Below are 15121 nucleotides of genomic sequence, written 5' to 3' on the forward strand. Positions count from 1 at the left end.
AAAGCAAGTTCAAAAGAGCTAACACATGGTTTTTTTCCCAACAATTACACAAAACCATATAGTACTGTTATTATTTGTTCTAACTTTATACTTTTTTTTACTCATAGAATGTATACTATAAAAACTTTCTTTGTTCACTGATCCTAACTTGCGATAGAAGTCCGTATGCTACCGGCCAAATAGATAACCTTAACCAAGATTTTAGTTGGCGTAAGATTATCCTTTACAAGATCTACTAAAAAAAAATAGGCCAACTTGTTACATAAATGATTAAATTCTAAAACATGTGCAAGTCAAACTTCTTACACCAATAAATTGCTGAGGACCGGACGTGGCGAGTCGTCAGTTAACCAGTTGTCGTACCGGTTCAAGTCCGTTCCACGCTTCCCTTCAAAATCACTTTTCCTACAAATTCTTCAATCCACCAACCCCTCACGCCACTCTAACAACCCCGTTCAGCAGGCAGCCGCCATAGCCCTCCGCCGCCAAAGCCCACTTCAGTGTTATCGGACTTTGGCTTGCATTTGCTTGAGAATCCATGGCTGCTTTGTCTCCAATTCCCATAAAGCAATGCCAGCTAAAGATTTTGTGTGGCACCACTATTTGGAATCCTCAAGTTCCAAATGGTTTCCAAGGGGGATTAAATGGTGCAAGTTCGCTAAAGATTTTACCTTCTCATGGGAAAAGATTGTGGGGTAGGTCAGTACGGTGCAAGGTTTTGGGGGAAACAGACGATATGGGTTTTGAAGTGAGCAGTGCCATTAAAGACGATCTATTTGTTGGGTTTTTCAGAGAAGCTTGGCCTTATTTTCTTGCTCATCGAGGAAGCACCTTTGTTATTTTAATCTCAGCTGAAATTGTTGATAGCCCTCATTTGGATCACCTTCTCATGGCATGTTCCCCCATTTTAATTTCACCTTTTCACTTAACTTTTATTGTATTCCTTTATTTTTCTTGTTTACATAATATTTTTGCCAAACTATTACAGGACATATCCCTCCTTCATGGTCTGGGAATCAAGTTTGTTCTTGTACCAGGAACTCATGTTCAGATTGACCGGCTTCTCGCTGAAAGGGGTGAGTCTAATTCTGATATATTCTTTTCTTTTCTTCTTATTCATTTTGATATTTCTTGTTTATGGTCCCTGGCTATGTTTTTTCTCTATTTCTGATGCTGATATATATGTTATTACTGTATGAAGTATTAAAAAAGAAATTACTGTATGAAACAAACATGCTACTCCTCTTGCTGCTAACAGCTTTAGCATCATTTAGATTCCTTAGATATCAGAACTTATGATTTTTAAACTGAAGGTTCTATTCTGTTAGGAATTTCAGTTTTCATTCTCTAATGGTCTCGGGTTTATTTTCTTTTTTGAAGATTCTAACATAAGTAGTGTTTATTAGGAAACGTGGGGCCAGTATGTATGCACTTCTGTTTCTCTTTAAGACGATTCTGTATGCATAATTTGTATTTCAGAATTGCCAAAAGTTGTAAAGGAAATCTAGTGCTTTAATATTAGAGGCTTCTACTTCTATTTGTGACTACTATATCTTTTTTCCCCTTTGCTTTTGTTCTAGCTACTGATGTTCTCTATCTTCTTACAAGAGTATTCTAATAAGTAATAAGCAAGAGATTCCTTTTTGAACAGGAAGTGAGCCCAAGTACGTAGGCCGCTACAGGATTACAGATCCTGATTCACTCAATGCGGCTATGGATTCATCTGGAAGAATTCGTCTTATGATAGAGGCAAAGTTGTCTCCTGGCCCTTCATTGACTGGCGTCCGCAGGCACGGAGAAAATAGTCGCTGGCATGATAGTGTCGGTGTTGCCAGTGGTAATTTTCTAGCAGCGAAGGTGTAAATGTGACACTCACTGTCTGTTCTTCTGTACATTTTGCATTCTTTCCGAAATCTACATTAAGTACCACCTAGTCGCTTTACTAGATATATCAATCATTTTTTGGGTTCAAGTTTTGTGGTATGTCATCCACTGTAATGGTGATTTTTATTTCAATTTGCTGGCAGAGAAGAGGAGTTGTCGAAGGAATCGATTATGCTTCAACTGGTGAAGTAAAGAAGATAGATGTTTCTCGAATTCGTGAGAGGCTTGATCAGGATTGCATTGTGCTATTAAGCAATCTTGCTTATTCCAGCTCTGGAGAAGTATTAAACTGCAAGTATGCTATATGACTTTTGATAGGTATCTTTGTCATTGTCTTGCATAAACTGGTACTGCATCATATTTTACTTAATTTGTTGCCGGCGAATGATAAATGCAGTTCAGGCAGCTAGATGCTAAAGCTTAGCGATATTCCAGCATCTCTTTCAACCAAACTCGTATTTGACATGTTTGTGGTACACTGGTACTCTAACTTATGTAAAATCACTTTCTTACTCTTTTAACATTTTGACAAGTACCCAAGGGATTTTTTGGAACTCGTTCACTTGAAGTTGCAATGCTTAAAGTTGATATTAACAACCTCCGATCGATGTACATTTAGATATTAAAGAAATCCAGCAAGTTCACAAGGAAAGTTCACGTTATCCTTCCGTACAAGCTAGTAGTTTTTCCTATTCATGAATATGTATAAGACAAATAAACTTTCATCTATTGAAATGTTGGCATTGATGGTGTTCATTTTTTATGGTTAACTCAGTTGATGACTTTAACATACTACAGAATACACTTGATAAGAGAAAAGAAACATACTACAGAATGCTTGCATGAAGCCGGATGAACTCATCTGGACTGTGGTCAGATGTTACTTCAACTCATGCTACATTCACTTTTATCTTGATTCTTTATGCCATTGGGAGATTGCTTAGGTTGACATGAATTTGTAGAAAGCAATTTCTAATTGATCAGGCTGAATATTTTTAAGTCTAAAATTTACGTTAATTACTTATTCATGCAATTGCAGTTTTTCTTTCCTTTTTTATTTTGCTGTGAGTTGTTAAGACTGATGATATGCTGTATTCCAACATTGAAGCACGTACGAAGTTGCGACGGCTTGTGCCTTGGCTCTAGGAGCAGAAAAACTAATTTGTATCATAGACGGCCCAATTCTTGATGAATCTGGCCGTCTTATTAGTTTCTTAACTCTTGAAGATGCTGATATGTTGGTCCGCAAACGAGCTGAGCAAAGTGAGACTGCTGCTAATTATGTAAAAGCTGTTAGTCAGGAGGACTTCAATCATTTTGGTTACAATGATTCCAATGGATCACTCCTTTCCCAAAATGGCAATGGTTATAGCCGAAGATACAATCCCACATTTCAGAATGGCATTGGTTTTGACAATGGAAATGGGCTTTGGTCTAGTGAACAAGGTTTTGCAATTGGGGGACAGGAGAAACTAAGTAGATCAAATGGTTCTCTCTCAGAATTAGCCGCTGCTGCTTTTGTTTGCCGAGTAAGTTCCCGAAATCACTGTGTTTTCAGTAGTGTAGTAGTCGTTGAGTTATTTACCCATGCTTGCTCGTCCTAATTAAACCCTTTTACTGATGAATCTAAAAGATACCTCAGAAGATTACACATCTCTTGTAAACTTGCATCTCATTGATATTAAATTTCTTATGATAAGCTTTAGCAGTATAGATATGTGCATTTCATGAATAGACAACTCTTTAATTTTCCCAACTACTGTTTGACTTTGTGCAGTTCATATTATATATCCCCCTTCACGTGGTCTGCCATCTCTCTTGCTTTAAGTGAGGGAATTTTTATGTCTCAAGAATGTTGATTCTTAGCTTAATAGCGTGATATCTGTTTCTTCTCGAAACTTATTCAAATAATATATTTTTAATTCCATCAGGGAGGTGTTCAAAGAGTGCACCTGTTGGATGGTACTATTGGTGGAGTTTTACTGAAGGAATTGTTCCAAAGAGATGGAGTCGGGACTATGGTTGCTAGGTATGCGGTATGCCACATTCTGCAGAAATATTTAGTTGTGATGATTACAGTTTCAAGATGTGTTAATTTTCAATTGATAACTTTGGATCATTTCCTGAATAAGCCGATCAGATAGACAGCTGGATATGTCAGATCACTTGGGTCAGACTATGCTTCCTTTACTCTCATGCTCAAAATACGAGTGTTTGGAAGCATATATCAGGAATATATAAAAACAATTGTATTATTCTGTCTAATTTCTCTATCAGGGAAATCTCATGTAATATCCGATAACCCAATATAAAGTATGGATGTTAGAAGTCATCCACGAATAGATTCAGAAGGTAATGAGATGTTTAACCAGCTATATATATTGGGTCTAATTAAGCATCCTATACTTAAAGTGCTTAAATACCATGGGTTGGAAGCTTGGAAGGAATATATAATTATTGTGCTATTGTCTAATCCAGTCTGGACACTTTTCAGAATCTGTGCAACTTCCTATTACCAGATATACACTTATATGTATATTAGAAGTCATCAATGAATAGGTTCAGAAGTTAATGGAATGTTTAACCAGCTATATATCTTGCCAAAATAAGCTTTGACCTCCTTTTTACTTTGGATCTGCACTATATTTAGAATGGCACTACTCGTGAGAACCTGGATGTTATCATGACCTTCCAAAATTTTCCAGAATATTTCTTTATGACAGAAGTTCATGATGCAAAATGAGGACCAGCTCACCCAATGATTAGAATGAACATTTATTTTTTTGCCGGATCATGATCCTAATCTTTGGATGTACCTAGTTTATGTTTGTGTTTATCCCTTCAGCTAACAACCTAACACAAGCATGAATCTATGCCTCAGCGATCTTTATGAAGGAGCACGGATGGCCAAGGTGTCGGATATTCCTGAAATAAAGCAGTTGTTACAGCCTCTAGAAGAATCTGGAACATTGATCAGAAGGACTGAGGAAGAGGTTACACCTGATGCTTGTCATTACTCAGACTTATATAGTCAGTTTCTGTTTTATCTTTGTTGGCTTATGCTTTTCTTTACCATAATTTTTCATTGCTTAACTTGTTCTAGCTAGCGGAAGCGCTGCATTCATTTGTTGTTGTGGAGAGAGAGGGACACATTATAGCTTGTGCGGCTCTCTTTCCTTACTTTGAAGAAAAATGCGGGGAGGTTGCTGCCATTGCTGTTTCTCCTGATTGTCGTGGCCAAGGACAGGGAGACAAGTTACTTGGTATGGTGACTCTTTTCTCATAATAGAACTATTTATTCTTCCATATTTAAGGCATATGAGCAGATTTGAGGACATTCTAGTTATTTTATTTAATCCTTATTGAAGATGCAAGTACATTAGCGAGAGACTAATCTAAGAGTTCTTATATATTTCCATAAGAGCCTAAAAATACTTGGATAAGCCTGTAATAAAAGGTAAGTCACTTTAAATGGGTATAGTTGTTGATTTTCTATGTATCCTTGTATTCTTGGTCCTTGGATAAGTGTATCAAGAGACAGTGAACAAGTCTAAGCAGGGGCGGATCGATGTAGGGAGCTGGGGGTGGTACGCCAACCTCGCTCAGGTAAATTTTTATATATCTACTGGTATTTTCCTCAAAATATAAAACATAAGTAACGGGTGGCACCCCAAGTCACAAATTGACTGTAGGTGCCACGGTTAAACAACTGAAACCCCACATACAAGACCTATGATCGATTCTCTAGGTTGTGGTCCTAGTTGTTCTCTTGTTACTTTTTTCCCTTTTCTTTCTTTTCTTATGCTTCTTTTCTTAATTCCTTTTAGAGCCTGTTTGGAAAGCCACCTAGGAATTAGATTTGGGTGTAATTACACAGTTTGGCATGTTTATCTGGCCAAGTAATTGCTTGGTCCGCATGTAATTGGGTATAATTGGAGAGGTGTAATTACACTTTCCAATTCTCAAGGGGGAGATGAGAATTGGTGGTAATTACATTGTGTAATTACAAGGTTACTTTTTAATTTCTTTCCTTTTTGTTTTTATTTTAATATATTTTCTTTATAACTTTTTATTTCCATTATTTTAATTTTTTGTTTTATTTTTACTTTTAATTTTCTTTTTTAATTTTAAAATATATTTTTTCTGCACATTATTTATCTTTTATTTCTCTACCTTTACTTCTTGTGATTCCATGTAATTGCTCGTATATTTTATTTCGTATTTGTTTTATTTTCTCATGTAGCGCAACTCCGTTATTATTCTAATTTTTGAAACTACACCTCCTAGTATTAGAAATAATGAGTCATTAACAAATTTGGCACATAATGAGTGATGCCATTAAAGTAGAATTTCGTTGTTGAATGAGGTTATAAACTTATTATGTTTCCTAATCTTAAGTTGTATTGGAATTTATTTTTATTATGTTGGAATTTGACGTATGTTTAATTTATTTTTTGGGGGTATTTTGAAATTGTGTTATTTTGTGGTTCCAATTTACTTGTTTTAGTAGTAATGTTGTTCATTTTTAAGTTAGAATTGATAGATTAGTTTTGTCAAACATTTGCATAATGTTATGACATTATATTTATAAGTATTAATTTATTATCAAACATGCATTCCGTGGTGTTCTTACAAAACGTATATTTTTAGTTTTTATAATTAATTAAACTAAATATTATTAATTTGAAATATATATATAAATTATTTTTACAATATTAGTTATAAATATATGATTACTAATTAGTGTATATTCAAGAAAAAATACGCATCTTAAATACCAAATCTAATATCATATATACTTATAAAAAAATTATTTATAGGCATATATTTATTATTTTTAACTTTTAAGTTTTGATAATTCATTTAAAATGTAATCTAACTGTGTAATTACACTTATGCAACCAAACAGTACGCGTATAATTACACTGTAATAAAAACAATCAGGTCGTCGTAATTACTAGATTGTGTAATTACTACCTTAGTAATTACACCAATTCTAATTACCGGGTGGCTTTCCAAATAGACCCTTAATTTCTTCATCTTTGTTATTCACTCTTTTCGTACAATCCCATTTTTATTATTTATTTAAATTGTTTATTTGCAGCCCTTTTATTTTTCTAGATCTTCAAATTTATTTGAATGTGATTTTAATCATTTCCTCTTTTTATCCATCTAATGTATTTTATAAATTAGATGGATAAAAAGAGGAGTTTTGGAAGAGTGCGGGCAAGGCAGGCTTGGAGTGGCTCACTAGGTTATTTAATATCATTTTTAGAACGAAGAAGATGCCCGAAAAGTGGAGGTGGAGCACGATGGTTCCTGTATACAAGAACAAGGGTGATATCCAAAATTGCAATAACTATCGGGGTATCAAGCTGCTTAGCCATACTATGAAAGTCTGGAGAGAGTGGTAGAGCTAAGCGTGAGGAGGAGTGTGTCAATTTTCGAGAACCAGTTTGGGTTTATGCCGGGGTGTTCAACTACAGAAGCCATCCACCTTGTTAGGAGATTGATGGAGCAGCATAGGGAGAGAAAGAAGAACTTGCATATGGTGTTCATCGACTTATAAAAGGCGTACGATAAAGTTCCGAGGGAAGTTTTGTGGAGATGTTTGGAGGCTAGAGGTGCACATGTTGCCTACGTTAGGTTTATTAAAGACATGTATGATGGAGTAAAGACCCGAGTTAGGACGGTGGGTGGGGACTCGGACTTAGCCCTTTTTTCCGGCTATGATGGGGTTGCATCAGGGGTCGGCACTCAGCCCTTTTTTGTTTGCTCTGGTGATGGACGTACTGACGCGCCACATCCAAGAGGAGGTGCCGTGGTGCATGCTATTTGCAAATGATATTGTATTGATTGACGAGATGTGAGATGGTGTGAACGCGCAATTAGAGGTATGGAGGCAGATCCTGGAATCTAAAGGTTTCAAGTTGAACATGACCAAGACAGAATACTTGAAGTGTAAGTTCAGTGGCGAAACTCAAGGAGGGGAAGGGGAGGTGAGGCTGGACTCGCAGGTCATCCCTAGGAGAGGGAGTTTTAAGTACCTTGGGTCTATTATTCAGGGGGATGGGGAGATTGATGAAGATGTCACACATCATATTAGGGCGGGATGGATGAAATGAAGGCTCGCTTCCGGTGTTTTGTGTGACAAGAAGGTGCCACCGAAACTTAAGGGTAAGTTCTACAGAGTGGTGGTCAGACCAACGATGTTGTATGGGGCTGAGTGTTGGCCAGTCAAGATTGCTCATGTCCAGAAGATGAAGGTAGCCGATATGAGGATGTTGAGATGGATGTGCGGGCACACCATGTTAGATAGGATCAGAAATGAGGTTATTCGCAACAAGGTGGGTGTGGCCCCTATTGAGGACAAGATGCGGGAAGCGTTGCTTAGGTGGTTTGGTCATGTGAGGAGGAGGAGCACAGACGCCCTGGTGAGGAGGTGTGAGAGGTTGACATTGGAGGGCCTACAGAGAGATACAGATAGGCCAAAGAAGAGGTGGAGAGAGGTGATTAGGCAAGACATGGCACAACTTCAGCTGGCCGAGGACATGACCCTTGATAGGAAGGTATAGAGGTCGAAGATTAGGGTAGTAGAGTAGGTAGTGTAGAGTGTTCATAACAATAGTATTGACACGCAGTCTCACTTTCTGTTGGTAGTAGGTTTTTATGCCTAACCGTTGTTTTCTTTCATTGTTGATCACCTTACTGTATTGTTGTTTTTATTCTGCTTTTATATGGGTTTTTGGTGTTGTCCCTTCTTGTCTATATTTTCATTAATGTGGTGCTTATGCTTTCCTGAGCCGAGGGTCTATTGGAAACAACCTCTCTATCCTCACAAGGTATCCTCACAAGGTGGGGGGGTAAGGTCTCCGTACACACTACCCTCCTCATACCCCACGGTGTGGGATAATACTGGGTATGTTGTTGTATTTTATAAATTCTAGAAATTTTTTAGTGTGATGCATCAAAGACAAATATTAATCTAGCTATATGTAGATTAAAGTGGTGTATTTCCTAATTTACAATTTTATTTTTATTTAATATTTTTAATCACATTATCCAATAGAATTTGAATCGAGAGAATTAGACCGAATTGGACAAAATTTATTCGGTTTTTTTATCACATATTCATTTATGCATAAAAAATCTTCTAAATTGAATTGAATTTTTTTCAAAATGGATCGGACTGAACCGAATTAATCAAAACAGATCGAATCGACTAAATGTACAGCAAATTCAATCTCTTCACTAGTGGTCGGTGTTTGCATTAAAAGCAATGGCACCCGTAGCCATCAAATCCTTAATCCGCTTCTGAGTCTAAGCATTTTCAATGTTTCATATTATCGGGCACATAGGAATGTCCCGAAGACGGCTTGCCTGTTCCATTATGGAATGAACTTATAACCATGGAATGAACTCGAGTATTAGGTTATAAGTTGATAACCCTATACCATTCCCATTTTGGGCAAATTGGTAATTTTTAGTAGTCAATGATATCTAATGAGTTTTACAGCCTATCCTTACTGATATTGAATTTTTCTTTGCATCTTTTTCAACTTCATTTTTTAATCTTCACGAGATATTGATTATGTCACCCTATAGTAACAAATCTTTTTTAAATAAATATTTTATTTTCTTTTTTCTATTTATAAATGTTATTACCTCCTATGACTACCCCCCCACCCCACCCCACCCTACCCCGCCGCCCGCGAGATCTAAATGGACAAATTGATTACGCCAAGTTATTTCATATGTATAGAAATAACATTACTTGATTCTAAGGCGTTGTCTTGAATGAAGTTTGAGCATATATTCCTCTTAGAACCGGTATAGATTTGATTCAATTATGGAATCATGAATAGCCTCTGGTTCCGCTGATGTATATATGTACCATTATTCTGTACTTATTCTTCTGGGAAATCCTGAGCAAGATAAGATTATCAAGTTTCTTGTTACCAATAATGTAATAGCCCCTTTAATAATAAAATATATGATGTCTGTCCCTCAACAACCTATTTTAAAGGTCAAAAAGTGGATTAATCAGAATCTTGAGAACGTCTTTCAGGTGTATGTCAGATCTAATATCTTGATTTTTTCTTAATCTTAAAAAATTGGTCCAAATTTAGAAGAAGAAAACAAGTAAATGATTAAACATCTGATGCTAAAGACAGGTTTGACTTGTAGTAATACATAAAAGCGACATCCATATGTCGTATATACGTACTTATGACATTTAATGTATCCGCTCTGAAACGGGGTGTAAAAGATATGCCATATGTTGAGAAGTAATTATCTTTTATCGTCTCCCTTGGACTAGACACAGTGTCCATATGTTAAAAAGTATTTTACTACTTATATCTACCAGGAGACAACCCAGTCCTTGAACTTTTACTTATATTTGTGAGCTTGTTACCATATTTACCAATAACTTTGTCTTCCAATATTTTGCAGATTACATTGAAAAGAAGGCATCTTCCCTTGGATTGCAAATGCTATTCCTACTAACAACTCGCACAGCTGATTGGTACTCTCTTTTCACCTTTCATCCTTTTATTCCTATGGCATTCACTAGCTTACCAATAGTGTCAGACATTCTACTTCCAATTGGGCTAGTGAACATAGTTTGTCCAAGTGGAGGTTCGAACCGATTGAACTAATTGGCAATGGCCCAAACACAGCTCAAAGTAATGTAGTTAAAACAAATTTGTGATATCTAAGCCAAATTTGAGTATTATTGGAGTAGATTTTCAGGGATGGTCATCCAGCTTTGTGTTCATTACCCAAAAGTCACTATTCTTTTTTTGTTACATAAAAATTATTTTACTTTGCTCCACTTATCACTAAAATAACTTTGACTCTTTTTTGTAAAAAGCTCATGTGAAATGTAAAGAGAAAATGACAAAAAAGGTTCTTATGTTTGGGAGTCTTAAATATATTCCTTAGTGTTTTGATCCTCTAAAGCTGAGTGAGCGCTTTTGATTTTCAACTAATATTTAACAAATTTTGCTTAATAAATAGGCAAAAAGGCCTCGTAGCCACTTGAACTTGTACCGGTTTTTCATCCCGGTAAATAAACTTAGGGAAGTCTCATTTTAACACCTCAACTCGACAGAACGAGTATTAATAAACACTTTCTCAATGCGTGTTGCTCAATTGCAATGGTGTGTTATACACATCAGCGTCCACATCAGATAAATGTCATTTATTTTTATTTTATATATAAAAGAACTCCAAATTCAACCTCTTCCTCCTCCCCCCTCCCCAAACTAAAAAAAAATGCGGGCTTCCATCACCCCTTCCGCAACTCTCTATGAAGTTGCCATTGCTGCTACAAATTGAAGTTATTATTTCAACTTCTATAGTTTGTGAATTTCTGGACAGAATTGAAACTCTCCATAAAACATCCACAACCATTTTTCTTTTGCCTAAATAATATCAATTTTTTTTTTTGAACACCTTCCAAAAGCCCGATTACTTCTGCCCGAAGTCCAACAAACATAGCAGCTAAAATGTTTTCTCAGACTAAACCCCTCTAAATAGGGAACCAAAATGAATTCTGCAAGGCTTTCGAATTGATATCTATGAAATTCGAGACAAGACAATCAATAAAAGAAGAACGAGCAAAGTGGGGGAGAAGAGGTCACAAAAAAGTTGTGCTGGAATCTGGGAATACTGTGAAAGAAACGGGGGAGTGGGGAAGAAGAAGTAGGGGGGCGCGGAGGGGGGATGGACTATGGAGGGGACCTGGAAAAATAAAGAATGGAATTAAAGCTTTCTTTTAATTTATTCTTTTTAACTTTTTCCTTTTAATTAAAAGCTTAAAAATTTTGTTTTATTTAGTAAGTATTTTTAAAATCATAACCCATTACATACACGCGCTTTTAGACGGTGATGTGCACGCACTTTTGCCACGTCAGTTATACCACTGCCACATAAGTTTGGTCAATGGTGTTTATTAATACTCGTTCTATCGAGTTGAGGTGTTAAAATGGGACTTTCTTAAGTTTATTTACCGGGATGAAAAACCGGTGCAAGTTCAAGTGGCTACGAGGCCTTTTTGCCTAATAAATATAATAGAAACTAAAAAAAAGTTAACTAGATATACCAATATAGTACTGTTAAATTCAGTGACGGACCAAAAATTTAAGATCATAGGTGCTCTACCACTTTAAATGTAGAATTATTACTAAAAACGGATTATAAGTGTGAAATCAGTTGAAAACTAAACAAAAAAGCAATAATGACATGTTTTAGCTTTTTATTCTCCTTTTGCAATATAAGCCGATCATACTCTTTCCATACTAACTTAAATAGTTAGTATTCGATCCTTTTAAACGATGAAGAAAAACTAATGATTTGTCCGAAAGTCGAACCAATAATGAGCGAAAATTCACCAATCATCACAATTGACTTTAATGCGGCTAACTTACGTTCACCTTGAGAATGAGTTAACTCCTTTCAGTGATATATGAATTTCAGATCTTCAAGCCGCATGATTGATTATGAAAAATAAAATTCAGTTATTCTATACCTAATTAAAAGTTAGACTAAATAATTATTTGGGGTGGACTTGTCAAATCCAGAAGTCGCAAAAGCAAAAATTGCACATGACACTAGAAATAAATTTTAAAATAGCAGAGACTGCACCTCAAAAAGTTAATACCAGATCCTGCAATAAGCCAAAAATAGCCGGAATTACAAAAAATATACCTTTAAATATGATTCCATATTAAATCCTCTTTTTTGCAATTTTCATTAAAATAATAATTATAATTTGTTAAATACTAGCGAAAACCAAAAGCACTCACTTTTAACACCCTTATGGGATCAAACCGCTAAGGAGTATATTTAAGGGTCCATTTTGAACTTACCCTCAAATATAAGGATCATTTTGTCTTTTTTTCTCATGTTTCGGGTAAGTTTTTTATAAATACCTTTCAAAGTTATTTTTGTGATAAGTGAAGCATTATAAAATAATTTTTATGTAACAGAAGAAAGAATAGTGATTTTTGGGTAATGAGCACAAAACTAGATGACCACCCATGGAATTTACTCGTATTATTGACGTCTCAACAAGAAGAAAAATAGATTGAAACACCATCAGGAGGTATTTTGATAAGGCAGACATGTCGAAAAGAACAAAAACTATGTTTCTATTGCTTTTGACTTACAACACATCATTGTTTGGGCTCACTCTATCGTTACTGATGTAGGATGCATGGACACTTTAAACAGGGACATATGTGTTAGACGCCGATAAACTACTTGAGATTTTTTTATATTTACAACATAACTCATATGTTCCTCGTTCTTCTTTTACTCAGAAATAAAAAAGTAAACTTGATAGGCTATTTCATGGATTCTTGTTGAGTCCTTGTAAAGGTGTGCCTAGAATTCTCACATCCCTTTCAGACATTAGTTGTTATTCATTTTGTGAGAAGAAAAAAGGTGTACGCTTCTAAGATGAAAAAGAAATTCAAACTACAGAATAGCCTCATTGTTTAAAGTAGATCATAGAATGTTGTTAAAACCTGGCCGCAACATCCAATCTACTAGCTAAAACACGAATGCTTGATTGATACAAAAAATTAATGGAAGTCAAACGAAGAGAAGAAGAAGAGAACTGGCTGTGATTTGATTTGCTTTGAACGCATAGAAAAGTCAAAAGGCATTTAAGTATTCTTGAACTCAGAGAGCTTACTGGTCATGATAATTTATGTTACACAATTTCATATTCCAGAGATTACTCCCAGCATACTATTGACCTACTATTCTATAAAATGTGTATTTTTGAATTTACCTCCTTTTGCATCAACTAAAATTATTGATCAAAGATCTTCATTTGATTATATTCTTGTCTTTACATACAGGGTTGTAGTTGCAAGACTTAGATAATGAATATTTATTCAATAAACGAGCATAGGATGAATCATATTCTCCTTCCTCGACCTTACCATAAGTGTAAAACCACCTCTCTAATTCTTTAAACTAGTATACAATATGCCAATGTTTAACAGATTCATACAGAGACCTCCAATATCAAGAACCTTTCTGTATACATTTGATGATTCAAATGTGCACATTTTGCTTAAAAATTAACTGGACACCAAGAGCTAACGTGACTAACCAAAATGAAAAGAGAAAGCTTGCATTTCTCTGTTTTGTTTCATGTATCTTTATTAGGATTACAGTTAACAGGAATTTCCTGGAAACGTCGATCAAATGAAATGGAGATATCTTGTATATTCAAGCTTCAACTCAAGATGTTGATCCAATATTAATGACTATTTGTTATTGAACAAATATGTATGTAGAACATAGGCAATTTGTTGATTCAATACTCATATTTTTATTTCTCACAGGTTTGTGAGGCGTGGCTTTTCCGAATGTTCCATCGATCATATACCAGAGCAAAGAAGGAGAAAGATCAATCTCGCCCGTAGATCAAAGTATTACATGAAGAAGCTGTTACCTGATAAGAGTGGTATACGTATTGATTGCACTTTTGCATAGGAATTGAAGTTTTTTCTTCTGTCTGTGTACTAGCTCTACAAAAAAGCTCATATATAGTGAAGTGGGACAATCCTTACGTCCAATACAGACTAGTAGTATTACAGGAGTCTCTCACATGGAAGGAGTGGGTTCATTTCTCACCGTCCTCTTTCCCCTCCCACTTCTTTGATCCCCAACGAATTTTGATCTAGATGTATGGTAGTTATCTAAGTTAATTTATCTCAATTTACAGACAGATCCCAAGTAGAGGACGCTTAACGCATCGAGTCTGATTGTGCTTCGAATCTCAACTAAAGCTCTAAATTTTGGTTCTCCTTCGATTCTGAGAGATAATTAACAAGCGTGAGAGCTTTCGTTCAATACATGCTGCTTTCGCTCAAACTTGCTCTTTCTACTGGGTTTTTTCACAAGATCTTCCGCTTCAATGCTTCGATAATATACAAGATTAGATCGCATAACTAGATATCCAGAGACTACAACAACAAACTTAGTTTGATCTTCACAGGTGGGGTCTGCGCCGGATAGTGTGTACGCAGACCTTACCCTCACCTTGTAAAGATAGAGAAGTTGTTTCCAGTAGACCCCAGATATCTAGAGACTAAAGAACATAAACGTTATGTCAATAAAATCTACTATATGACACTTAGACCTCGCTTCTTGAGCGTGATCACTGGTAGACCAAAAACGCGTGGTCTGCTCGTACTAGGGGAAGGGCCCCTCG

General features: G+C 35.8%; 1 protein-coding gene across 1 annotated transcript; it reads left to right on the forward strand.

Moving 5' to 3' along the window:
• The first annotated feature begins 316 nt into the window (after positions 1 to 316).
• On the forward strand, positions 317 to 14762 carry LOC104117598 (probable amino-acid acetyltransferase NAGS1, chloroplastic). The gene is made up of 10 exons (XM_009628668.4): positions 317 to 892; positions 989 to 1076; positions 1652 to 1857; positions 2028 to 2179; positions 2993 to 3413; positions 3816 to 3913; positions 4766 to 4877; positions 4988 to 5147; positions 10339 to 10411; positions 14250 to 14762. Exons 1-10 carry the CDS (start codon positions 539 to 541, stop codon positions 14398 to 14400), a joined length of 1815 nt encoding a protein of 604 aa, XP_009626963.1. The 5' UTR covers positions 317 to 538; the 3' UTR covers positions 14401 to 14762.
• The last annotated feature ends 359 nt before the right edge of the window (positions 14763 to 15121 follow it).

Source organism: Nicotiana tomentosiformis, chromosome 2 (genome assembly GCF_000390325.3).
Source record: "Nicotiana tomentosiformis chromosome 2, ASM39032v3, whole genome shotgun sequence".
NCBI classification, from domain to species: domain Eukaryota; kingdom Viridiplantae; phylum Streptophyta; class Magnoliopsida; order Solanales; family Solanaceae; genus Nicotiana; species Nicotiana tomentosiformis.

Bases quoted from the DNA above. Each gene is read 5' to 3' on its own strand.
- LOC104117598 (XM_009628668.4), top strand. From the start codon at position 539: ATGGCTGCTTTGTCTCCAATTCCCATAAAGCAATGCCAGCTAAAGATT. The intron at 1,077-1,651 runs GTGAGTCTAATT...CTTTTTGAACAG, and splicing joins CCGGCTTCTCGCTGAAAGGG to GAAGTGAGCCCAAGTACGTA. The intron at 3,414-3,815 runs GTAAGTTCCCGA...TAATTCCATCAG, and splicing joins CTGCTGCTTTTGTTTGCCGA to GGAGGTGTTCAAAGAGTGCA.